Genomic DNA, 26,772 nt, shown 5'->3' with positions numbered 1-26,772 from the left:
ACAACTTGAGATACAAGTCCCCCCCCCCCCATGACCTGAATATATCACTTGATATCAATTTAATGCATACATTGAATGCATTCATCCAACTATTATTGCTGATATAAATCCTGTCATTTCATATTCAATACTTGTACAGCTGCTACTGACAGCGCAACTGTAAAGGATCAAATTTTGCACCAGAAAATGTTTGCGATTTGAAAATAACCCATCGATTTTGCAGCATTTAATTTGCGCAAACTGATCATTTTCTTAAAGGCCAGATAGGAATTTTAAAGAAATATCTGCGAGCATGAAAAAGTCCACAAATCCATATCACTCATGAAATCTGTTACCGGTAACTTTTCATCTTTACAGTTTATTTACCCCATAACAATCAGGGCAGACAGGCTTGACATTTTGAATGCATAATTTTGAGCACAGCGTTTGACATAAAAAATTTAATTAGTTTTTTCCTTCTCCATCAAAATATGTAATCGTAGTAAACAGAATTGTCATCAAATACAATAGCTTCTTGTTTAAGAGAAGGGGATCCGATATATTTCAAACTTAAGTATAACATAAAAATATTGTCCCTTAAATTTCAAGCATTCATGCAAAAAGAACACATTAAAAGTGTTTCTTGTAAATGTGACTAATTCCTTGTGGCATTTTTTTTCATTATAACAAAAATTCTTATTTGGCACACTAACATTTAAAAAGCATGAACACCAACTCCAATATTGAAATCAAGAAGCTCTTTCCAGGAAAAAGTTGGTATTTGGAAGGAAGTTTTGCATTTCTTTGTTTGTTTTTTTTGTTTGGCAAGATCATTAGAATTCATAATTGTAAATTTAAACTTATGATCTCAACACAAAATTAAGACGTAGAGGTACGTCTTAATTTTGTGTTGAGATCATAAGTTTAAATTTACAATTATGAAGTCTACCAACACAGATGAACTTTCATGCTAATCATTAGAATTGGCAGCATCAAAGAATAAGAATGGTAGGAAAGTTTGTCATTTGAGGAAAATTTTTTGTCTGAACCTAGGAAATAAATTAACTGTTCAGTGCCAGAAGTGGGTCAGCGGAATAGCGGCCCTGTGAATATTTGGCAATTGACACACAGTACATGTATACATGGCAGCTATTGCACTTACCCACTTCTGGCACTGAGCAGTCAAAATGTTGTTTTTTACTTTTTTTCTTTGAGAAATGCCTGTTTAGACACAATACAGACATGGAAGGACCACTCTGGTGCACATTAATGTAGACCTGATCTAGATTGACTCTATGTATGTGTTATACCTACCTCATAGTGTTCATATTCTTCACAGTCAAAATTGTCAAAACTAAGGAAGCCAAGAGCAACTGCTTTGTCGGTCGCCTTGAGACAGTCCAACAAAGTGAGGTTATATGTACATGCACCGATAGAGGCATCACTGTAGAGAAAAGAATAGAATGACAGGTAGACAAAATGATCAATACTCAATCTATATTTCATTATATCCTGCTCATTGTTGGGAATACCAATACTGTCTTCCCCAATGGATCAATCTATAGAGGCAATTACAAAGAAAACAAAAGATGGATGGTCGTTTAGATCTATGATTGTTTGTTCTAATAATATTTCAGAACAAATAGAGCTCTTCTTTCAGGAGTGTCCAATCATTTGCGGTATGTAACATAAATAGTCGCATGAGAAAATGTTTTCCTTCCTATGGGAGACACTCTGGACACTCATAAGGCATGTAGTGGATATGATAGTAATTTTAAAGTAGCTTAAAATTGTAAAATCATTTTGATCTGCATCTGGACCTTCAATTTTGAAATTGCAGAATTATATTTTTAAATATTGGAACAGTTATGCCCTAGGACTTGTTCAGTGCTCTGGCATAGGCCTATAATGATCCACCAGTTCTTGCAAGCTTGAGTGCTGCTTTGCGGCCACGCGTGCACTCCTCCCGAACCTCGACACGAAAAACTGGAACATGCCCATGAATCATTTGTTTCAAATGATTTAGAATTGTCATATTGAAAATGTAATATATGCATACGACAAAATATTTACAAAACATGTTTATCATCACAAATAGCACACAAATGGACTACATACAGTATGTAAGGGTATTAGTATATACACATTGTACAATGTTGACAAAGCTGAGTGTTCTACCAAGCACTTGATGAGAAGGATAGTATTCTATCTTAAAAATTCACAGGGTGGAAGAAAACAATCAGTCTCCTCCACCCACCACAAAGTATGAATTTCTACCTTTTTTGTGGACGGGCTTTACATGTTTACAATCACTCTAAGTCTGGCGATTGGGCCAACTTTTTAGTTGTTTTTAACACTGAACTGCTAAGTTTTTCAAAAAGGGCTGTTAGACTGTATTCTCATGTACATGTTTTGTACAGCAACTGCATTATCTAAGGTGGGTATTGCAAATGTGTCTGAACATTGTTAAAAGCCATCATCAAGCTAAGTGACGTCATTGCCCGGCAGTATGCATGCGAATTACGGCAATTTCCATTTGTTCTTTGCCCTGCAGTGTGCGTACACATCGTAGTTTGCTCAGGGCATGTGCATTTTAAATCGCCCACCACATTTCATAATAGCACAAGAAAGCCATTGAACAGTGTAGCGGTTCTTTCAAGCATATTTATAGACCAGTCCCACCTTTGTTGATAAACAATGATGTCAAGTGGTCTATAGATATCTCATATCGAGAAAAATGTATACCGCTTTTTACCGTCTGAGCTCTTCTAGTACATATTTTGAAAGTCAATTTCGGACTAGTGCATCCCATGAATTGCACATCTTGGGGTGCAATTAATACACCAAGACGTTATCACTGCGGATGTTGAGTTTGGTAAGTTTCCATCCCTCCTCCCCTCCCTGGAGGATGGCTCTTGAATCTAATACTGTGATTATTTTTTGCATACAGATATTTTCGTGATTTCCAACACAAAAAAACTTGTGTATTGATATTTTCAGGATGCCAATACCAATCATGTCATCATCATCATTATTATATGATAAATTTCTTAGTTTTTTTGTGTGTGTTGTTAAATTTGCACTATATACCCTCTATTCATGAAATTTGTGAAAATAAAACTGTCGTGAAAATTCCACTGATACAATATTCGTTCCTGACTAGGTAGGTACAGAAGAAGCCAAGCAGACATTCATGATTGGTAACCATGTTACCTTGTACGCTAGAAGCTGATCACAGGTCCCTTAGGAGAGAGTTATTGTTGCTTCTATTTCAGCTTGTCCAATGAGATAGACAACGTGGGCATGTATGAAGCATGAGGACTTACACATGATGTGACAAGGAAGTAGGGAGGCGGAATCGAAGCCTTAAACCTCACCAGAATAGAAATTTTGAAGTTCAATTTCAATACAAATGTGACACAATCTAGTCCATGGGGGCCAAAGGTGGCAAATTTGAAATTGAGATCAATTTGAAATTTGAACTTAAATATCAAAGTAAAACAACAATAAAAAACATACAAAAATGCATTTCATACAACTTCATAACTTTAGAACCAAGTGTGCTATGTAAGTTTGGTGTTTTCAGTATATGATAGCCTATGTTTGTATTGGTAATAAAATAATAGTAACGCAATTTTCAAAAATGCCTCCTTTGGCTGCCATGGAGCAGATCATGCCACACTTTGACTATTGTAGTCCTGTTTGGACAAATTGCATAAACTCTCTTTCAACTTCACTTCAAGTACATCATAATAGACTTGCTCGTATTCTTTTATCAGCGGATATAAGAACACCTATTAAAGACATGATGGATTCTCTTAACTGGGATAAACTTCATACAAGATGGGAGAAACAACTTTTGATTATTGTGTTCAAGTGTCTTACCCATAATGCACCATCATATTTATTTTCTCAATTTTCTTATATGCAATCTCTTCATACTCATGGTACTAGAAGCCAAACTTTCAATTCTCTTGTCATTCCAAAATGGAACATAAATCCTGGTAAGAGAACTTTTCACTACAGATCATGTTATGCTTGGAATAGACTCCCCCAAGACATCCGTGGAAAATTTGATTCTATGACCGTTCATACTTTTAAAACTGTATTTCAAAATTGTGATTTGACTTAATTTTTGATTTCTTGATTTTTTGTCTTTTACTCCCTATTTGATTGTAAAACTTGTACAATGTTATTCTATTACTGTATAATGTAATTATTACTTGACCTGATGTACAATGTAAATACTGTATTTAAGTAACTTTTGCTTCCATGCATTGCTTTTAATTGTTATCAACTTATTTTATTATATTGTGTACTGTAAATTGTCACTCAGGGCCCCCTTGGAGATCAGTACCAGTTACTGAAGGGGCTACCCTGGTTAAAGAAAGAATAAATAAAAATAAAAATGGGAAAGACACACCATATAAACTATTTAGCAACAATCAGGGACTTACAGCTAAGATTTAAAAGAAGAACAGATTCAAACTACAATAAACAATCACAGCCAGGATCAGCAGCCTGAGTTCTTGTACACAAGGTAACCAAGACAATTAAGCAGTTTAATATTTCCATGGGGGATGGGAGGATACAAATTCCAGAAATCATAATCAAAGAATACCAAGGTGTAAAGGTTATGAAATTCGCCAAAAAATCCATTTGGGCAGATTCTCATACAACATATTCTCCTGTGAGAATCCAATGGATTTGTGCGTACTGCCATAGATTTTAAAGCCTGATAATGAGGCGATCGGGTGAAATGAGTTTAAGAAGCGCCATTTGCCGTTTTTGAAATTCTAATGAGTTTGATAATCTGCATTTGTTGAACATTTCAGAGTACTATGTACATATATTTATGGCCAAAAAATAATAACAAAATAAAAACAAATTCAGTCTATAAAATATACTGTATTGTTAAATGAAATATTCCAAAGAACATTAATATTAAAAATTCCCGTCCATCATGCCACTGTTTTTCTGTGTAACATTAATAGTGTTGCTCAAACAAAAAACAAAAAATAATAATTTGCATGAATTCTTATTTTGTACAAATACCAAACCATTTTTCATGTCATTCATTGTGTACATATTCATGTCATTCAACTAATTATAAAATTACATCGCATTGCCATTATATTAGTCAATGATATCCATTCACCATTGCATGACAGTACTTTCAAGATCCGCTATTGCTATTGATTTTATAGCATGAATCATGCATATTAAAGAAAATACACACTTTCCCTTGATAACACTCTACCAGTCAAGTTCAGGTACATGGGAGTTCCCAGGATATCCTTATCGAAGACGCAATTCTTTTTCACTGTCAAAATGGACTCATTTCCATGGCATAGTTCAATAACTTTCATCATGCTTTCATAAAGCAATCACAGTTCAAAAATTGAAATCAAGTTGCAGAGTATGAGTTTTTGTACCCAATTTTACACAGGTCATTCTACTGTATGTGTACAAACATACATGTATTGGGGTTAAAGAACTGTGCGTTGATAGATGAGCATGTATGAGATGCTACATGTAGGTCTGGACCAATACATAGAAGGCATGAACTACTCATCATGCTCATGGTACCATCCACATACCAAACTCAATATCATAATATTTTTGTTGGGCTGTCGTCAAGTGAAGCATGCAGAATTCAACAGTATTAAAAATTACCAATGAACTATGATGATGCAAACTAAAATTAGATCATTTGGTACAACTCTGGTTTACCCTGCGCAACCTGTGTTTTCAATACAATTCTGGTTTACAATGTGGCCTGTGCACCCTATTTTTTAGGGTTAGGAACTTAGGGTTAGGGTTAGGATTAGGGTTATAGGGCCGGGTATACCAGAATTATTCTGATCATTTTATTTTTTGTGAAGAATTTTTATTTTGAAAACAAGAATTTATGAGCATCATGATATAAACTTAATTTGCTACAGCGCAGCTTTTGGACAAAGTTGAAGACAGTTGTTTTCAAAGACATAATGTCTGTGCTAAAAATAAAATCTACAACTAAAACTGATTTCACACCACCAATTTCACCCATCTTCCTACCTAGTGGACCCCTTCCTTCCTCCCCCCCCCCCTAAAAAAAGGGGGGATCCTCTATCTAAAAAGAGCATATTTGTACACAGGTGATCAATGTATGGTTTAAAACGAGTTACCGATGGATCCACCTTAAATCAATATGCAGTATGCAATGTACAGTGAACTGAGATCTAGCAACCTGTACCAACACGCTCACTGTATATAAATGCAACCGCTGTGCTGTATCAGGTACGGTAGCTTTCAAATGGCAAGCAAGCACAAAAATATCCATTCAAGCGTGGTCGTATGTACAAGGATAGATTGTGCTGGTGTGGTTAAAAAGCTGAATATATGCACAGAATAAGGTCAAATCAGATTCCTATCGCTGTGGTTATACCTATTTTGCTTTTGATTTAAATTTAGATAATCACAGGGCTGTTTTTAGACTACATTTGTATGACAAAACGTCACATGGAACAGGGATTTTTTTGATGTTATTTTTGTACTTTTGTATTTACTTCTCCAATATACATTGGAAGTACTAATTTGTCATGCCTTATATCTTTATTAACTTTCCGATTTTTCAAAAAAAATTATATCTCTTATAATATCAAGATTTTGAAACATTGGTCAGGAACAGAAAACCAACATTCTTTACAAAACATGAAAATCATTGGGGACATTTTGCAGGGATGCCAATGGCCTGAAGTGACTTTGCAGGAAAAGCCTTAAAATTGCACAAATTTGTTTTGTTTGTTTAGTGGGCCTATATGCCCAAAAGAGATCACCCAATGCAGTCAAGAAATGTTGAACAGTAATGTCACGACTTTATATACCGTTTTAAAGCTATTCTCTTCTTTGCCGATTTCATTCACAAATTTTGTGTTGAATGTGAATTATTTGTTTAAATGTTATTAAACTTCCTACTCAAGTCTGATTTATGTGTAGATTCCCTTCCTTAGAAACACAATTTTCCCCCTCTTGCATTCTATCACATACAGTTTAACCTTAGATGCACTGTTTCCCATTTCCCTCATGACTATTATTTTTCACCACACAACATCACATGCAATATCAACATAGCACATGAGGCAGAATTCCCCCAACATATCATCTAAACATATCCGGCTATCCCATGCCTCTCTAAAAAGCAAACCGCCAATTTCTCTCATGATGAACGAAAGCTCCCTCGAGTCTATCCACGATCGGTGCAATGCGTGCTCCAATTTGATTTGGGCACTATCTGGGTCGCGCACCCGACCTCCGTTCACCTGATACAATCGCTGACATGTGTGTGTACGTTGTCGGCACAGTGGATACAAACATCGGCGATTTTATCTTCAAAGAGTGTACCTCGTTATACACCATCAGAATGATTAAGAAGTTGATGGCCCTATATTTGGCAAATAAATAGCTACAATCTCATCTCATCTGCCAGGACAGAGTTCAATGACCTCAGTATACTGATACATTCAATAGAATGACCTTTTAATATGTTGGGTACAAAAACTCATACCTGTACAACTTGAGGTCAAATTTGGATCTATCTGTTGAAATGGAGGGAAATGAACTGTGGCATTAAGAATGAGATCCTTTTGGTCAAGATATAGTTCCAGATAAATTGGATGCAATGTTCTAATGTTCTGTGTAAATCAAGACACATCTTTCTCATGTTTTGATGAACTTGGTGATTTGGTGACACTGTTTCGCAGTAGCAGTACCTGTCATTTAACTTCACTTAGTTACTTACAAGTCTCAGGGTACATTTATAAAACACAAAAACTTGGCAGATACTTCTGCTCAATGTTTTTCTTTCACCCGTTTACACAGAGCCTGAAGTCCAATACTGACTTCATTTGTATTTTTACTAAGCAGGGTCGCTACATTTTGCACTCGACTTTTACTGCTGACCTGGGTTCAACTTTTTTTGATTTCAAACTCAACTTCAAATCACAATTTTTCTGTGTAATTGAACACAAAGAAGATTGTCCATTTTTAGTATATGAGCATGAGCAAGTGAGGGCATAAAATTCAAATTCAATTTTGTTTAGAAGTTGATTAGGTTTTAATGTTTTATGTCATTTTCGGATTTTCCCTTTCGTTCATTAAAATAGAAGTTTATGAAATAGGCATGAGACTACACTTTCCTAAAAAAAATGAAAATGAGCGTGAAATTAAATAGAGTTGTGAAGATTTTGCATAAAAAAAACTGAATTCAGTTTTAAAACTGAAATTCTCATGCTTGAAAGAAATTGCAGTTTCTTATGACATTATGCCTCAACATTTAGATTCATATCATTGAACAAACCAAATCTTGTTGTTTTTTTTCCTTCAATTTTCAATATCATACATGTGCATTATCATTGCACTTTCAAGTCTGTCTCCAACAAAGGCTCTCTAATGTACAAGCTATTATCACCCCATGCTTGTACTTACATTCTTTTCATCGCAGCTAGATTTCATATTACTGAAGACACTCAGTGCAACTCAATAACATAGTCATACAATTTTTGTCTGCGCTAAATTCCATTTTCATACAATTTACTTTAAAGCCATATTATAACATTTATGGAGGAAGACGCCTCACTGAATTTTTAAATTCCTTTTTTACACGATTAAATTGTACTTTATTAAACCAATATACCCTGCAAAAATCAAGACTCTAGGTGCTGTAGTTTTGTCAAATCCGAGATTTTGAATAAAACACCGGAACCGGCGCTTTATTATTACGATGGAATTATTAGTCGAACGCATACACGATGTTCATAACACACAGTACGTACACGGCGTGCGGGATGGTGATAATACACAACAAAGGGTCGAACCACAACATGACCGAAGGAGTGGTACGTATTGGCGACATGTGCGCTGGTAGTAAATTCCAATTTTCTTTGCTTTGCCGTAGTTGTTCGGTTAAAAAATAAAAGGGGATATACGAGGGGGTATCCAAAAGTTTTTGACATCACCCAGAAGGAAAAGAGCTATATTGATGAAATTTTGTCAGTGTAATCACTAGTCCTTATGTACATTATGGTCCAAAAATGGTCTCCTAAGTATGTTTACTTTCTTTACAGGTGGCGCTAGATGGGCAGTAGGCGCATAACCTGTAAGATGGTGAAAATTGAGGCACGCAGATTGATTAAGTTCCTGCATTTGGAGGGTTAGGCCTACAATGCTCAGAAAATCTATGATGAAATGAAAGCTATCTGCGGTGATGATTGCCCATCATATGGCACTGTTGCTTTTTGAAAAGGGAATTTCCAAACTGGCCGCATGTCCCTTACAGATGAGCCAAGAAGTGGACGTCAATCATTTAGTCGATGATGCGGCCACAGTGAAGAAGCTCAAAAAAGTGGAGGATCTTATCATGAAAAGGTTATGCGCCTATTGCCCATCATAGCGCCACCTGTAAAAAACTAAACATACTTATGAGCCCATTTTTGGACCATAATGTACATAAGGACCAGTTATTACACTGACAAAATTTCATCAATATAGCTCTTTTCCTTCTGGGTGATGTCAAAAACTTTTGGATACCCCCTCGTATCTAACAGTAAAAGCTAACATTTTATGGCAAAGAAATGCAAATCTATTTTGTTTGAAAATGTTATAATAATGCTTTAAGGCACTACCTGTAGTACTTTGGTCTCCTCATGAGATTTTTTGTTGTTGCAATTTTCGTTTTCGTTTTAAGTGGCTTAAAAAGTGAAGGCTGTAAAACACTTATTAATTTGTTTGTTTTTCTTCAAAAAATTATTATAGGCAAAGATTCACAGCTGCTCAAAATACTTGTTCAAGATTTACCACAAGAAAAGCATTATTAGGGCAATTCTGGATTCACCTGATATGTGAGTGTTGCTATGCAGGGTTCGATTTAACTTGTGTCGTGGAGCAAAATGCTCCCCATTTTGGACAACCTGCTACACAAATTTCAGCTTGTATAGCAATTTTTTACAATGTAAACATATGCTAATATTATAAGAACATCACCTAAATAATGTTTTCGCTAAAAATATCCTCTACCACTTATCCACCAGGTTTACCTTCATTAACATTTTAATATTTTTTACTAATTAAACAAATTTGAATTCCAAATTGTGAAACATATTTGAAAATTAGAATAATCAAGCTGTATAATGAGCCCAAACTTGATGCAATTGGTCCAAGAATAGCTTTGTGACAACAAGTGAAATCAGAAAGGGGAGAGAAAAATGTAACGCCACCAGGTATTTTGTGGTCCCACCATAAGACACATGACCAAAGATAAACACATTTTCACCCAACAAAATGGTCTCGGAAAGTCACAAGGAAGGTCGAGTCAAGATTCCCTTTCTCCTAGATTCCCTTTGACTCCTGCATATCATGCCGATGGCACCGTTCATCTACGCCTCTCCTATGCAGTTTATGCACCACAGAAATCATTTCCATCTTATTAATAGACAGATCGTAATTAGATTTCTATATTTGCTGTATAAAATGCAACGCCACAGGGGATGAGTATATCATAACACTCAGATGAAGATATTTGGTGACAAGTCGTGACAATAGGATGTCCACTCAGCCGAGGCCGAAATTTTAACCACCAGATACATGGGAATTGAGAGACTCCAGATTGCAATATCATTTTGATTTCCTCTCTTTAGGTACAGGTATTTGAGAAGATACCCATGCTTTAAATGTAGGTCACTTTCTCAAATCAAAAATGACAAAATCACATATTCGGATGCTTTCCCCCCTCATTATTTTAGATTACAAATGGCTCTTCTTTGAATTGAAATCCTTTCACTAGGATCCACAATATGCTCATCTGTCAGGGCGCAGTTATTTAACCCCTATACATTAACACATTCATTGAATAACCTTTCAAAATTTTGGTACAAAAACTCTTACTCTGAAACTTGAGGTCAAATTTTGCACTATAAGTGAGGTTATTGAACTATGCCATTGGGATGAGGCCATTGTGGTCCATAGTGTTTGTACATAAACCAAAATCAGGCCTGCTTCAAATATCTGTAGTGACGAATTCGAGGGCACTTAGCTAATGAGTTGAAACGCGAGTCGTAAATAGGAGCTAATAGGCCTAGGCTACTAATTTTATCAGGCTGGTTTAGCCTCCTGACGAAGACAATAACTTTATGTCCCTTACATGCTTCAGTGACGAAGTGTTATAGGGGCAAGGGCTTTGCCCCCCCCCCCCACCTAAAAAAGAAAATAAAAAAAAATCAAATTGACTCAGAACTAACAAGTTCGGATCTTGTTCGCTGGGGTGGTGTTTATATCATGCAATATGCGGGCCCCTATCCACTTATGGGTCCACATAAGAGATAAATAGTATGAGGTTTTCTCCAAAATTGAATACAATGTAATTTGCAGAATTCGGTACTTTGCCCCTTATTTTTATATTTATAAGCCCTATCCACAGGACAAAATTTGCCTGCACAGACATTGCAATTACATACATGTAGACGGCACATTCAAAGCCATATGTAGTATTTGATAAAACATTATCTTTGTGTATATATATTGTTGTCTGAAGGTCTTATATGATGTAGATCAAGCCAAAGCAAACTTTGACAGAGAATTATGACAAGTGTGCTTATTTTTGTAATGCTCATTTCATGTCAATATTTAGATTGCTAGGAAAACAAGTGGATTTGTTGAACTTAGTAGCAGGTTGCATGGGAACTCACCTGAATGCATATCAGACAAGTTATTGTATTTAATAGTATGGTGAAACTTGTTCTGTTGAAGCTAATACTGAAAGAAGAATACAGACTTCTTGTGTAAGCCAATTCTGCCCCGAATATTCTCTAATTATTCACTTGCTGTCCCTCTAATTAGCTTTTAAGCATCTGTAATTGCCAAAAATGACATCGTAAGTTCATAGGTCATTATGATTTTTAAGCTTGAACCTTTTTTTCCGGAAATTGTGGTTATAAAACAGACCTATAATAAATGCCCCCCCCCCCTCAAAAATTTACACCCCGGAGGTGTTTATTAGAGAATATACATACATAACCCTGGCCTACATTTTTAAGTACATTTTGTATATTTATTATTACTGCAGAAACAACAAGAATATGTCTTTTTTTAATTTGTCTTTAAAAAAGACATGTTCACGGATGGAGATGGAGGACTACTAGGGATCAAGCTTGACTATATGGAATATCAGAAATCATGATAATCTTTAAGAGATGGGGTATGAACGTTTGGACAGTATTTATTGTGGGACATTCATAACCTCATTAATAAACGCGATGTGTGCGATCCAATTACATTTAGTTATTTGTGAAAACGCGAACGCAATTCGAGGTCATTAATATCTCACAATTGACCGCAAAATGTGTAATTGTTCCAATGTCGCACACAATTGACCGGCGTTATGCGTGTTGTTGTCGTCGAACAAACTACACGCCAGCTGGCTGCCGATTTGGATTGCGCTACCATATTTGCACAGATTGTGATACGCACTTTTGTTATTGGTCGTCATGTTTTAGCCTGATCGATTTTGGGGAAAGGGAAGATGTAAAAATCATCTATTTTATAAACTTTTGAGCAAAATTTTGTGTTATTTTGTAAGATGAAGAGATTAAAGTGACGGTTATGAATGAGGTTAATAACTTTGCATCGGTAATATGTCGGGCATTGTGAAAAATCTAAACATTTTGCTTTGGACCTCGGAATATCCCTCGGGGCTCCTCGGGGCGTCGGGATATTCCTCGGTTCCAAAGGCAAAATGTTTAGATTTTTCACAATGCCCTCCAAATAACCGATGCGCAGTTATTAACCTCTAATTAGAGCACATCAGACATATTGAATTGCATTCTGAATACGAAGAATGTCCTTCTGATATCAAATAATTTTGATTTTTTTGGAATTCGCAATGTAATACACATTTTATGGCAAATGATTAAAAATTGATATTTTTGATATTTAACATACAGTACTCGAAGTAAACTTTATAAATCTGATTTATACTTTTAAATGTGTATGTAGGTGGGATGAAAAGCCTGCTGTATAATAAATTTTTAGAAAGTAAAATTTGGATCCAAGCAGAATCTACAAAGGTAATTCAATTATTGTGAAAATTTTTAAAGATGAACAACGACAAATCAGCACATATTGTAAGCCTCTCCACTTCATTGCAAGCAACTGGGGTCCTTAAGGTCGGATCGTCGGCTATCGTGTCATGCACCGAATCCCCTCAAAATTTCCTTAATTGTGCCCTATCCTGTAATAAATATCTTCCCCAAATTACAGATCGGGGCATCATTTAAATCATTCTGAATCCGCAAAACACTAAATGTTAATTTTCACTAACTTAGCCGTCTCATTGATATTGCACAATAACAATAGTATCGTGTATGCATGAATAGAATATAATAACATTGCGCTATGTAGCGTAGCCGTAGTTTCATTGAACATTTTTGTCAAATTTTTCTGGGAATTTTTTTTAATGCTATGAGTTGTACAGTAGGAATATATGAAATTATCAGTGCTTTCTAGTGAGCGACACAATTCACACATTCATGTACAGCGGCGGCTCTTGTCTTGTCATGTCACGGCTGTGCAGCATTCCCTATACTCACACACACACACACTGCTTGTATAAAATACGGAGCTATTTGGCTCCCAATTTCACTAGTTTACGTGCGCACTTAACTTACCAGTCAATTTGGTAAATATCCAATACCTCAAAGTCATAAATGAAGTGGAGATATGCATGTTTCTATAACTGAACCATTATTATTTGGTTTTACATGTCTGGTAATTTCATGATTTCGCCAGACCTGTCCCATTGAATGCTGTAGAAACTACAACTAAAGGAGCCCACGCAGCGTCGGGCATCGCCTAAAATTTTTTTCCAATTGCGATAACACGCATCGCGAGTCACGAATAAGAAAACGGCAGCGAGCAAAATTACGGCAATATTATTGATTCACAGAAAAAAAAAAAAAAAGTTTTACAGAACTTTGAGGGCGTTATCTGAATAATGTTTCCCCACCTAGTGAAAGAATTAGACTTTGGTCAGAGACTTTTAAAGTAGCAGAGATTAATTGTTATAAATAGATCTTTCTTTATGAATGAAATTTGCCACCTGTTACATAATATTTGGACAATTATACACGCAAAAGTGTTTTCCGTGAAAAAAGCCTAAAACAGGGGAATTTCAGAATTATTGTCACAAAATTGACTTAATGTAGCCTTTTTTTTAAATTGAAAGTTAAACATAACAAGATTACCTAAATTTTCTCGCCAGCTTTTGTTACTTTTCAGCTTCTTTAAGCAGAAATAAATTTTTAATGACATCAATATTTTCACAGACTAGAAACACGTGCTATTACGTAATTAATGGACTTGGCCGAAAAAGCTGGCGAGAGATTTTAGATAATATTTATTTACAATTTTTCCAATAGTAAAAGTTGGAATCAGAGTTGAAGTTTTTGCTAGCAATAATTATTAGTCGTAAAATTAAGGTTAAACTAATTAATTGATATTCATTAATTGATGCAAATTAGCAGCTCAAATATTTTGTGGTTTCAAGCATTGGGATGTGTAGTTTACTCATAAAAATCAAGAGGTGTGCACCAGGAGGCAGAATATTTTTTATAATTTTTTCCTTGCCGACGTGTGGGAACCGAGTTTCCTACCTTAATCAGCTTGAAATTAGGGATCTGAACTAGAATGAAGAATATAGTGGGTAATGCAATTCAGTAATTATGACATGCGATAGCAAACTAGTGAAAGTGAACCTTATACAATGTACAGGCAAGTGATGAATGGGGTTGACTGACTGGCACCAGAGCACTCTATTCATGCTGAACAAATTCATCAGGATCGTTCATAAATCACTGGTTAGCAAATGTTCTCAGTACAGATCCAAATAAGTAAAATTAGGTACTCACTAGAAATATTTCGATTCCTATCAGGAATCTTGTTCACTCTGGTTTGGTGAGTGGTGGTGTTTCTAGTTGTTATCGGCAATCTTTGTGACTGATCTTGATGACGTCACGTGGGTTGCTTGCCGATTGATGATCTGATCGTAGATTCGATCAAGTCTGTACGCCCCCTCGTCCTTGTTCATGGTGGTGTTGCCTCTGCTCCTAATCCAGATGGCCTCTTTGAGCCAACGGGTAGTTTTGTTTGCCTCTTGGTCGATGACTTTGGCCTCCTCCCACCCAATCACGTGATTATTAGTTGCTGTGTGTTCAGCTATGGCTGATTTGTAGGTTTCTGTGGTTGACGCCTTCCTCTGTGCTCTGGTGAAAGTTTTCTCACTAGCTTTATCTGCTTCCGATTTATGTTCTTTTAGTCTCGTAGACAAAAGGCGACCCGTTTCTCCTATGTATGTTTTTGGGCAGCTCTTACACGGAATTTCATAAACCGCCTCTGCTGTCTGGAGTGGGTCTCGCTTATCCTTTGGGTGTACAAGAGCCTTGCGGATGGTGGAATGTGGTTTTAACGATGTTGCGAAACCATGTTTCTTGAAAATTCTTGATACCCGTTCGGATAGGCCCTCTACATATGGAAGCACAACAAGGCCTTTGCTTTTGTCTTTGCCGTCGCTAGGTTTTGGTTTCTTTGGCTTTGGGAGATCTTTTTCCTCGATAACTTTCTTTATTGACCACTGAGGATAGCCACATTGAGTAAGTGCTTGCTCTATATGTGACTTTTCTTTCTGGCGATCGGTTTCCTCAGAAACAATTGAATCTTTCCTATCAATGAGGGTCCTCACAACACCTAATTTGTGGTGTAACGGATGATGCGATTGGAATTGCAAGTACTGGTCCGTGTGCGTTGGTTTTCTATAAATGCACAATTTGAGGGACCCGTCCTCTTTCTTGGTAATTAAGGTGTCTAAGAAAGGAATACTATTGTCCGATTCTTCTTCAGAGGCAACACCACCATGAACAAGGACGAGGGGGCGTACAGACTTGATCGAATCTACGATCAGATCATCAATCGGCAAGCAACCCATGTGACGTCATCAAGATCAGTCACAAAGATTGCCGATAACAACTAGAAACACCACCACTCACCAAACCAGAGTGAACAAGATTCCTGATAGGAATCGAAATATTTCTAGTGAGTACCTAATTTTACTTATTTGGATCTGTACTGAGAACATTTGCTAACCACTCTATTCATGGTTGTATCATCAGATAGTGGCATACATAGGGCTGCTAAGAATACGCAATTGCATTATTTGCGGTGCAATTTGCGTATTTTGGCTCCAAATGCGTTTTTTTGACATTTTTGAAAAAATCTTTTTAAAAAAATTCTTTCTTTCCGCCCCCCCCCGATTTTTAATTTTTTTTGCGGATTTTGAGAGCCCCTGGACCTAACATCAAGTGCTACCATTACTAAAAAAAATTTGAAAAAAATAAATAATACAATAACATTTTTTTTTTTTTTAGATTTTATGCTTTTGGCAGGAAATCATGTTTTTTGGAAAAATCAAGGTGCCTCCAAAATCGCGTATTCTTAGCAGCCCTAGGCATACATTTTGCTTGGGTGGTTGTACCTGAATTTTACATTATACATTGCATCTGTTTCAAAAAGGGTTTCCATGTATTTTTCCTTTACGAAATCAGATGATGGCATTCAATTGATTCAATTAAAAAGAGATGTCAGCAAAGGAGAAAATGATGTGCGAATCTGGTACTGTATCTTGAAACAACTTCAAATGCAGTGAAAGGAAGAAAGGAAGGAAGAACTGTTACTTTAAAAGCATGACAAAGAAATGTTCTAATCTTAAGCATCATTCTTGGTATGAATATATTTTCATCTTTTTCACATTCAGCCTTTCGTTTCTTGCTATATACTGTAGACTACTTTTTTCTATTTTTTGTGTGCACTTTGCAACTTATGGTCATTCTCTATGGCCTAGATTCATCCAACCTCTTGTTTAATATTTCAAGTACTACACTATGGGCTGACCCAAAGTGTTTTTTTTTGTTGTTGATATTTTCAGTATCATATCGCGATCCAGTTTTGTCTCTTTTTTTGCAGTTTGGTTGTTGTTTTTTTGTACACATTTCGCCATGATTGTAAAAGAGACAATCAAAACTATTCATTGTGTATGTTTATTACCAGCGTTCGAAATTTTGGTTGTCCGGTTGCCCGGGACAACTAGAAAAGTCGCCGGACAACCAAAAATACTGATTCGGTTGTCCGCCGGACAACCATAAATCTAGCCAAAAGTCACATTTGTAGGCCTACGGGCAACCAAAAACTTCGACGGACAACCAGAAATTGTAATCTGGTTGTCCGTGGGACAACCATTTATTTTTCCTAAATTCGAACACTGTTTATTACTATGTTTCTGTATTTGAATATCAAAAAGTACATAAATAAAGAAGAAAAAAATAAAGAAAAAAATATTGCACATCGCATTGCTCATTTTCTTTAAAAAAAATTAAAAGAGCATCTAGCACTTAGCTTCTTTTACCAAATGTGTCTGAGACACATTGGCCTTATTCAGTTAATATTTGCTTGCACTATTACCGTATTCGTCCGAGTATAGTCCCACCCGTTTTTTAGGTGAACATTTTTCAAAATTGGGGGTGGGATTATACTCAATTTCAAAAAAAAAAAAAAAAAAAAATCAAATTCAATGCATTTTGAAATCATTAATAGAGTATGACATAAATACAAATTATCAATTTTCATATTTTTTTTTCAGGTCAACCATGAATGATCCTAGCATTTAGCTCTAGGTCCAGAACACTCCAAAACCAGAAAAATAAATAACTTGAAATATTTTTTTTTTAAAACAATTTCTGGAATTTGGGTGGGACTATACCCGAACGAATACGGTATTTAATTTTGACCTTCATTTTTGGTATTGAACACATACTGAAACCATAGACTCTGAAACAGGTTAATGCTGCCATACAAATGTTTGCGACTTGTCAATTGTTTTCCTATGAAATATTTTCATAATCCATAAATACCTTCGTCGTCATCATCATGAAATTCATTTATTTCAATTGACTAGTTATTACAAGGCAAACTGTATCAATGTTTCCTACAATGCAAAAGATAAAAGTAATTTACCAAGTAAAGTGTTGGATATGTGTACATGTATGTGCTGTAAGACCAATGCAGCTTTTAGACATCTATCTAATTCAAGGCTCTGAATTTAATTTCTACAATTTAGCATGTAGGCCTACAATTTCACTTTCAATTTAAATTGCTGATCATCTTTATCGAATAATACTTTCAAATGTAGGCAGTATTTTTTTCAAATATCAACTTGCAATTGTGCTCCACTCAACTCGAAAATTGCTGATCACACACAATTTGTTTTTATACACATTTCATATCTGTTCACAAATTGCATTTCATGTTCCAGTTCCTACCAATCAAATTTGTTGAAAGCTTTCATTCATGCATACAAACTCATATATAACTTGCTACTGTTGCTTTATATTGGCAACACAGTTGTGCTCTCATTCAAAATACATCATGTCAGTACATAGTTCTAGGTCTAATATATTTTTTTTATTAAAACATGGGAAGTTAATTTCATATTTCCTGAAATGAATTTTTAATAGATTCACAGAAGGCCCGCCTGCATATAAAGTAGGTTAAACATTGATGAAATTTTACATCCTGTATTACTATAACACTGATTTGTAGTTTATTATACTAGATGTCAGTTGGTAAGTCTAAATTTAAACTTCAATAACAAAAATGTTTGCTTTCAATATCTGAAGATAAATATTGTATAGATTGCGTCACACTTTACCTTTCTTGCTATGGGATGTACAAAAAATACAAAACATAATTTATCAAAGGTTATTTTGATTTAAAACTAGGGAGTTACATGAACCATAGTCCATAATCAATATATATTCATAAAACAATTTCAACCATTTGCAAACTAACAAAAGTGTGAAATTGACACGACAATTTCTGATTTTATATTCATGCTACATGTATATAATTCAAAGCGGAATTTTCATCTTTTATTTATTTCCTGTTTTATTTCACTACTGTATTTCGTCAAATAAACGCCCCCGGGCGTTACATTTTCCCAAGGGGGGGGGGGCATTTATTCAAGGTCAATTTTAGAACGATAAATCCCAGTGTTCGAATTTAGGAAAAAAAAATGGTTGTCCCACGGACAACCAGATTACAATTTCTGGTTGTCCGTCTAAGTTTTTGGTTGTCTGTAGGCCTACAAATGTGACTTTTGGCTAGATTTATGGTTGTCCGGCGGACAACCGAATCAGTATTTTTGGTTGTCCGGCGACTTTTTTAGTTGTCCCGGGCAACCGGACAACCAAAATTTCGAACGCTGATAATTCCCATTAAAATCATCAGGAAAACTAAAAATTCACGCTAAAATGACGAACTATGACCTAGAAACACTGACTTCGGGTTCACTTCCGGGTTTCCAATCCAGATTTTCGCCAATTATTGACTAAATTTACGACCACATGGACAACTTGGTAAGCTTACTACACAAGATAGCATGGAAATATCGGCATTTTTGAAACATCTTTGTTGAAAAAAGTGGTGGGGGGCGTTTATTTGAGGGGGGGGCGACTATTTGGCGAAATACGGTATATCATTGTTACAAGGGTGCAGCTTTCCCCAGCCAGGCTGCCCCCTGTGTATGGGCAAAATGATGTAAGCACTCATTGTTTGGAAAATGCCAAAATTTACAATAATAATTACTCATTCCCATGGAAATCTTTGTGCTGAAATCTAGATAAAATTTTATGATTGCAAAACTTAAAATAAAATATGAAGATAAAATACTTGGGTACAAAACAATGATCAACCGTCAACATGAATGCCAAAATAAATAATATTGTGCAATAATGGACCGCTTCCTATAAATAGGACTGATTGACTGGGCCATTACCATTGAACCAGTGAACACTGAACATTATATTCACACACAGATTTGTTTGCAACTTTCATGTTCGCAAGTTTTGGGAAGTGGGCAAGTTGTTTATTTTGCCTATGTCAAATTAGTAATAGCTCTATAGCCTCTTTATTATTTCATAAATATATTTGTGTAAATTGTTATCTTCACATTTTGACAACTTTGCATTTCCGTGTATAATCGCACAAAATAAAACCGTCACAAAAATTACAAAGTGTGCAGTACTAATACTATGATAAGGTCAGTAACTTTGAGTTGATCATAACTTGATTTGAATATCCTGCTAAAGGTCAAGTTTGTTTTGATTTAAAAACAAAACCCATTCATGCCTTAAAATCATGTGGATACTTGGGTAGTGGTTAAAGTCCTGATTTCAGTGTACAATGTTCGACTGTAAAAAACGCTTAATTTATCCATCACTGTATGCAGACAATCACATGATCTCATCAGAATTAAGAATGTTTTTGTAGATCTACTAATTTTTTGTCATTAATTTTCAGGTGCATGCCTGCAAAATAAATTTGATATAATCTTACTATAAATAGGGGGAATGTTGTGGGTGGGTATGTGAACGAACCAGCTCCGTCAGTTTCGATCCAAATGTCGCCAAATTCACACGGGAAATCGAGGAATATACGACAATGTGTTTAAAGTTTATTTGGTTGAAAACGGTCAAGAACTGGTTGCAAAAACAGTGAAAATATGGGTAAAAACAGGGTTTTTGTTATGAAAATCGGCGGCCAGCTTACGCGTCACTGCAGCTGGTCGGCAGCGCGCGTCGTGAAAAGCGCATTACGCCAATGCGCCACAGAACGGCGCCAGATCCACACGACTTGCAGCCAGAGACCAGTGGACATGATAATACGGAAAGAAGGAAAAATAAGTGACAAAAAGATACATGGACGGGTCATGGGATTATGATAATGCTTGGACACGTCCGCAGACACTCTATGAGAGGACGTAATAAATACGGGAAAAAGATATATAAACAACATGAAGCGGTACTATAAAGAAAAATTAAATTAAAATGAGGACAAAAAAGGTACGAGTAATTATAGGCCAACGGGTTAAAGTGAAACGGGAACGAAACAAAGAAGGAAAGAAACTAATCAGGAAATGTAAGAAAAAAAAGCTAAGGGGAACGGGGTTAAATTAATAGATAACATGGAAAACGGAAAATCACAAGCATGACAAGCTAAGCAGAAGAAACTAAAACTAGATATATTGCATCCTTAGTAAGGCTGCGAAGTCTAGCCGTGACCTTGAAATGACATCTGATGACCTTGAAATGACCTTCACCACATTTTGCATCATATCCACATAACATATACTAATTTTCATTCAAATTGAATAAACTTTGTAATTTGACCCCTTTTGACCTTTAGTTGACCTCTGGTGACCTTGAAATGACCTCCAATATATTTTGAATCATATCAAGATCACATATACTAATTTTCATCTAAATTGGACAACTATTAGAATTTGACCCCTTTTGACCTTTCGTTGACCTCTGGTGACCTTGAAATGACATCCAATATATTTTGAATCATATCAAGATCACATATACTAATTTTCATTTAAATTGGACAAACTTTAGAATTTTACCCTTTTGACCCCAAAACAGACCCTCCTCCATGTTTAAGCCAAATCTGATTACAATCGATATGAACATAATGCTAGAGCCCTTTTGGCATTATTCTGATGATCACAGCACGTAATATGCAGAAAATATTGAATTTTAAAGTGATTTTCAGTAATCAACCATTTTTGTCCCCTGTTTGACCTTGAACTCAAAATCTGTGAGGACCCCATAGACACCAACTAATGTCAATGCATATGTGTCAGTCGCATCTCTGTACCATAGAATCTGTAGGAAAAGAAGCATTTTGAAGGTATTTGGTTATGTGCGGAAATACCCCTTAATGACCTTTGACCCCAAATCTGTGAGGACCCCATAGGCCCCGGCTATAGCCAAGGTCAATGTATAAATCTCATTATTGTACCACGTAATCTGTAGAAGAAGCATTTTTGGTAAAAATCACATTTTTAGCCAAAATTACTCATGCATGACGTTTGACCCCAAATGGGTCATGTCAAATGTAAAGGCTGGGGTAGTGGAGCTTGTGCCCAAGTTTGATATAAAATTGGATCGGTTGAGCCCATATTTATTGGTCGAGCTATGAGTTTTAAAATATTGGACGAGACGTAGTCGAGTCCAATATTTTACAACTCATAGCGAGACCAATAAATATTGGGCGTAAGCATCCAATTTTATCATTATTATGTTTTGGATCCAATATTATCACAACTTGGATCCATCAAAACATAATAATGGTCATAATCGGTCAAATAATAAAGGAGCTAGAGCAAATTATATCAAATGTTGACAGAAAGAAGAAGAAGAAGAAGAAGAACTAGTGGCAAATGGTGGTCATAGACCACAAACCTAGCTGGGGCTTGTTGGTGTTGTGGAGGTATCTGACCCCTGCAAAATGTACCAAAAATATTTCCCTGGTTATGAGGTTTGTTGTCACCTAGTTTGAGTCCCGTACTTGTACTCCTTACAGATGTCCAGAAAATGCAATTCTAAGATTTGACCCCAGATGACCTCTGACCTGACCCCTGCAAAATGTTCCAAAAATGTTCCCCTGGTCATCAAGTTTGTTGTCACGCAATTCTAAGATTTGACCCCAGATGACCTTTGACATGACCCCTGCAAGATGTTCAATAATGTTCCCCTGGTCATGAGGTTTGTTGTCACCGAGAGTGAGCCCTATACCTCTTACAGATGTCCAGATAACGCAACTCTAAGATTTAGCCCCAGATGACCTTTGACCTGACCCCTTCAAATTGTTCCCCTGGCCACGAGGTTTGTTGTCACCGAGTTTGAGCTTTGAACCCCTTACAGATGTCCAGATAATGAAATTCTAAGATTTGACCTAAGATGACCTTTGACCTGACCCCTGCAAATGTATCAAAATTTTCCCCAGGTCATGAAGTTTGTTGTCACCAAGTTTGAGCCCCATACCCCTTACAGATTTCCAGAAAATGCATTTCTAAGATTTGACCTCTGCGTGACCTATGACACGACCCCTGTAAAATGTTCCCCTGGTCATGAGATTTGTTGTCAATGAGTTTGAGGCACATATCCCTTACATATGTCAGATAATGCAATTGTAAGATTTTACCCCTTTAATGACCTTTGACCCCAATTCTGCGTACAAGTTATAGGCACTGGGTATAGTCGATGCATATGTGCAAGTGACATCATTGTGCTATGTAATTTGTGGTAGAAGAAGCATTTTGAAGGTATTTGGTTATATACCTGTAATGCCCCCTTAATGACCTTTGAACCCAATTCTGTTTACACACTATCAGCACTGGGTATAGCCGATGCTTATGGTCAAGTGACGTCATCGTAGAATGTTACATGTAGGAGAAGAAGAATTTTTAGCTGAAATCACATTTTTAGCCTATTTGACCCCTCTGTAACCTTTAACGTACCAAAAGTCAGGTGACGTGTATGGTTGTGGTCAATGATGGTTGTGACCAAGTTAGGTCAAAATCGGTCAAAGCATGTCTGAGCTAGAGCAAAAAATGTGCAATTTGTTGCCAGAAGAAAGAATGGGTAGCATTACAGTACCTAGCTGGGGGGGTGTAAACCCCCCAGCTAGGTAAGAAAGAAACTACTGGGATTCAAGAGTCTAGCCGCCGCTCGGCTAGACTAAAAAGAAAATGTAAAAAGAGACAGATTTATATAAATAAAATGTACCTTTTCAATGGTTCTACCTGTTCAGTAATTCTTCCTGTTATAGTGAACGCCCCATTTACTCATCTAGCGGGGACTCATGCAAGCGCTGGTATCCCGCTAGTTTAAATATAAATTGCTCATGCATTACAGTGGCTGTTGTAACTAGACTTTTGCAATTGAGGGGCACATCTACCACAGGAGGCAGCAAAATGTGGGTCAAAATACCAATCCTCCATTGAAGTATGTAGGGCCTACATCATTGGGGTGGCAAGGTGCCAATTGGGCGTGGGGAGGGGACTGTTTCCTGTTTCTTTACCTTCCCGCTGATTTGCCACTCTGTCCATACAACATGCAGGAAGCGATTTGTACTATGATTGGGAATGACAGAAGGTACGACCATACGTTGCATCATGGAAGTAGGAAAAAGTTGCATTGACTCATCGTCATCTGCCAAACCTTAGCCAGTACTACGCTGTAGCCTAGAGCAGATGACATTCCTGTCATGCCACTAGTTTGTAGGTCTCATACTTTAAGGTACATAGGCCTATTATAACAATTAGGTAACCTGCTCTTAGCATTTAAGTGAATGTTGGTGTGACGTCTAGCGTTTCTTTTTCCGAGATGTAAGCTTACACTATTTCACATCTGTTAGCGATACAATTCTGTCTATGCCCATCTTAATATGCATCTGTAGTACATTTTGTAGCTGTCAAGGATCAAGTTAGAGCATGCTTGTTATGCATCGGCATCCATGTAGTCCTACCGGATAGGTGAACCCAAATCTTAGCTCCTCTTTCACCCAATACCCAGCAGTAAACAGATGATTTTCCAATTTCTTTGAAATTTGGGCTCCAGCTAGGTAAAATAAGTGTATTTTTTTTTGTTAATATTGGAGGAAAAAAAAAAAGACACATTTTAAATACCGAAATCGACCAAGAAATGGAGGCCATTGTTATACCAAACCCCGAAACTAAGATCCCCAATCCTCCTATATAGTGCTTTCTGCCAAGTGGAGTCAGTGCGTCATGCTGATATTTCATTATCTGCATCTTCAAATCGTGAGCCTTCACTCAAAGCGCTGTTATACACAAACGCAGGACGCCACATGGATGCGCACACAAAACGGTTGCCTCGTCGCACTGCCATCACCTTCCATTTTCATGCTTTCTAGGCTAGATAAACATGGGAAATGGGACAAACAGGTCATTCCAGCCTACTTCATAAGACAGTTGAATGACAGCCCTACAAATAGATAATTCTTTGACACAATTATTTTTTAAATAGTACTGTGTTTTGATGTAGAGAAGAATTTGAGGGGGGTGGGGTGAGTCAAAGTCATGTAGCCATGGTGATGGTGGACTGGCCTTGTTTCTGGCATTCTGAAGGTACAACATAGTACCCATATTGCCACCCAGATAACACTGACATACATACATATCCCTGGTTTGACTACGTATAGTAGTTCCACCAGCCAGTCCCATTTTGCAACAAATTTAATATAAGTTATGAACAAAATAAGCTGTATAGTTGGACTATAAAACATAGGCCGTATTAAATTAGCAATCGTTGTTAAATGGCGGAAGCTTCACTACTGATTGATACCTACCTGTGCATAGCTTCTGTAGACGCACAGCCCATAAATCCCTGGACACAGTTTGTATGTTGCCTATTAAAGATCATCTAATGGATCATTAAATCTTATTGCAACAAGCAGATGGTATGTCATAGATGGGAGATTATTAAGGACGTAATCATCTGAAAAACTAAAATGGTTGAAGCAACCTGGTCACAATCTGATAAGGCCCAACTTATCCTATAGACGAATCCGATGCGCCACATTCCTACACCTCACTGGCGGCCATGGGGGGGGGGGGGTCATCCATCCATTTTATGCGATGCCAGTATCATAGGCGTGCAGCGTTTGCGACTCCCGTGCCGCGGCGCAAGTACTATGCCCTCCGATGCGCTCGCGATAGTGGGCATCTTGGATCGCAATCCAAACAAACTAAGCGGATGGCCCCCAGTATGGCCGACTTAATCCTGACCATCACTTGGCTTGTCGGATAGATAGGGGAAAATAATACAAAAAAAATCTTAGTTTTCAATAAAATAATTTGTTTGTGATAAAAAATTAGAAGTTTCTTCCTGGTTAAGTTTGAAACGACAAAATAACCCCACACACACTGACACAAAGTAGGTAAGCAAGAAGCTGAATGTACTCGCACTGTTGCTTTTTTTTTTGGTGGTGGTGGTGAAGGTGATGGTGGGGGTTGGTTAACATTTGTTTTTTGCAAACTAAGCCAGGTCTCATCAATTCCACACAAGTTTCCCACCGATGAAACTATTACTTCGCAATGCTGACATCCTATATTTAGATGATGGTATCAACAGCTAGCAAGCCTGTAGCACTCTGCTTATAGTCTGATCACCTTGCACTACATTCCTTATCCTGTGATGCCACTCTTAGATAACACGCTTCAAAGGTTATGTGTATTCCTTTGATAAAGGACCTGGGTGTCAATTCAATAACATCATTGATGCATCAAGTAAGTAAACACAACGTAGTTGACATCATTATAGTGTTTTTGTATCCATGATACATGTATTACCAGTATGGGTAGTTGGTACACATATCTATGAGCAGATTCTTTAAAATAGGCCTCTTTTGACTAAAACCAACCCATCAACTCAAATCTGAATCTTCCTGGTTCCTCCACACCGGTCCCAATCTCATTTTTTATAGCACCTCTTCCCAACCTTTCCTAAAATCTAGCCCTACTCCTCAAATCCATGTGACTCATCCCCGAATCAACAAGCAAATATCTATTCATTACTTAACATCTTCATGAACGTTGAAGTAAACGCTTTGGTTTGAGTTTTTCTCACAACATACTCATCAATGTCATCGACTACATATTCTCAGTTTTTATTTTGGGAGTCCTAGCGCATCATGTTGATAAATTCAACAAACCACTGTGTTACACCACATATCCTGTAGTACTGGTTACACCAAAGCTATTGGCCATGCGTTTTGAACTGGTGCACTGATATTGAGGAGCCGGGGTCTTTGTGCGAGATTTTTTTGCCTTTTTGGATTTTTTTGAAG

At 36.7% G+C, this 26,772-nt stretch overlaps 1 protein-coding gene across 9 annotated transcripts in view; it reads right to left on the bottom strand.

Moving 5' to 3' along the window:
* The window catches only part of LOC140141132 (dual specificity protein phosphatase CDC14AB-like), a 130,524-nt gene that overhangs the window by 52,067 nt on the left and 51,685 nt on the right, over nucleotides 1-26,772 (bottom strand). For all 9 annotated transcript variants that reach the window (XM_072162928.1, XM_072162921.1, XM_072162924.1 and 6 more), the window contains exon 6: nucleotides 1,294-1,423. In XM_072162928.1, the coding sequence (XP_072019029.1) occupies nucleotides 1,294-1,423 (130 nt within the window). The remainder of the gene's footprint in view (nucleotides 1-1,293; nucleotides 1,424-26,772) is intronic.

This window comes from Amphiura filiformis, chromosome 19, assembly GCF_039555335.1.
Source record: "Amphiura filiformis chromosome 19, Afil_fr2py, whole genome shotgun sequence".
NCBI classification, from domain to species: domain Eukaryota; kingdom Metazoa; phylum Echinodermata; class Ophiuroidea; order Amphilepidida; family Amphiuridae; genus Amphiura; species Amphiura filiformis.
Note: the sequence above shows the minus strand (reverse complement) of the source record. Positions and strands in the feature narration are given on the sequence as shown.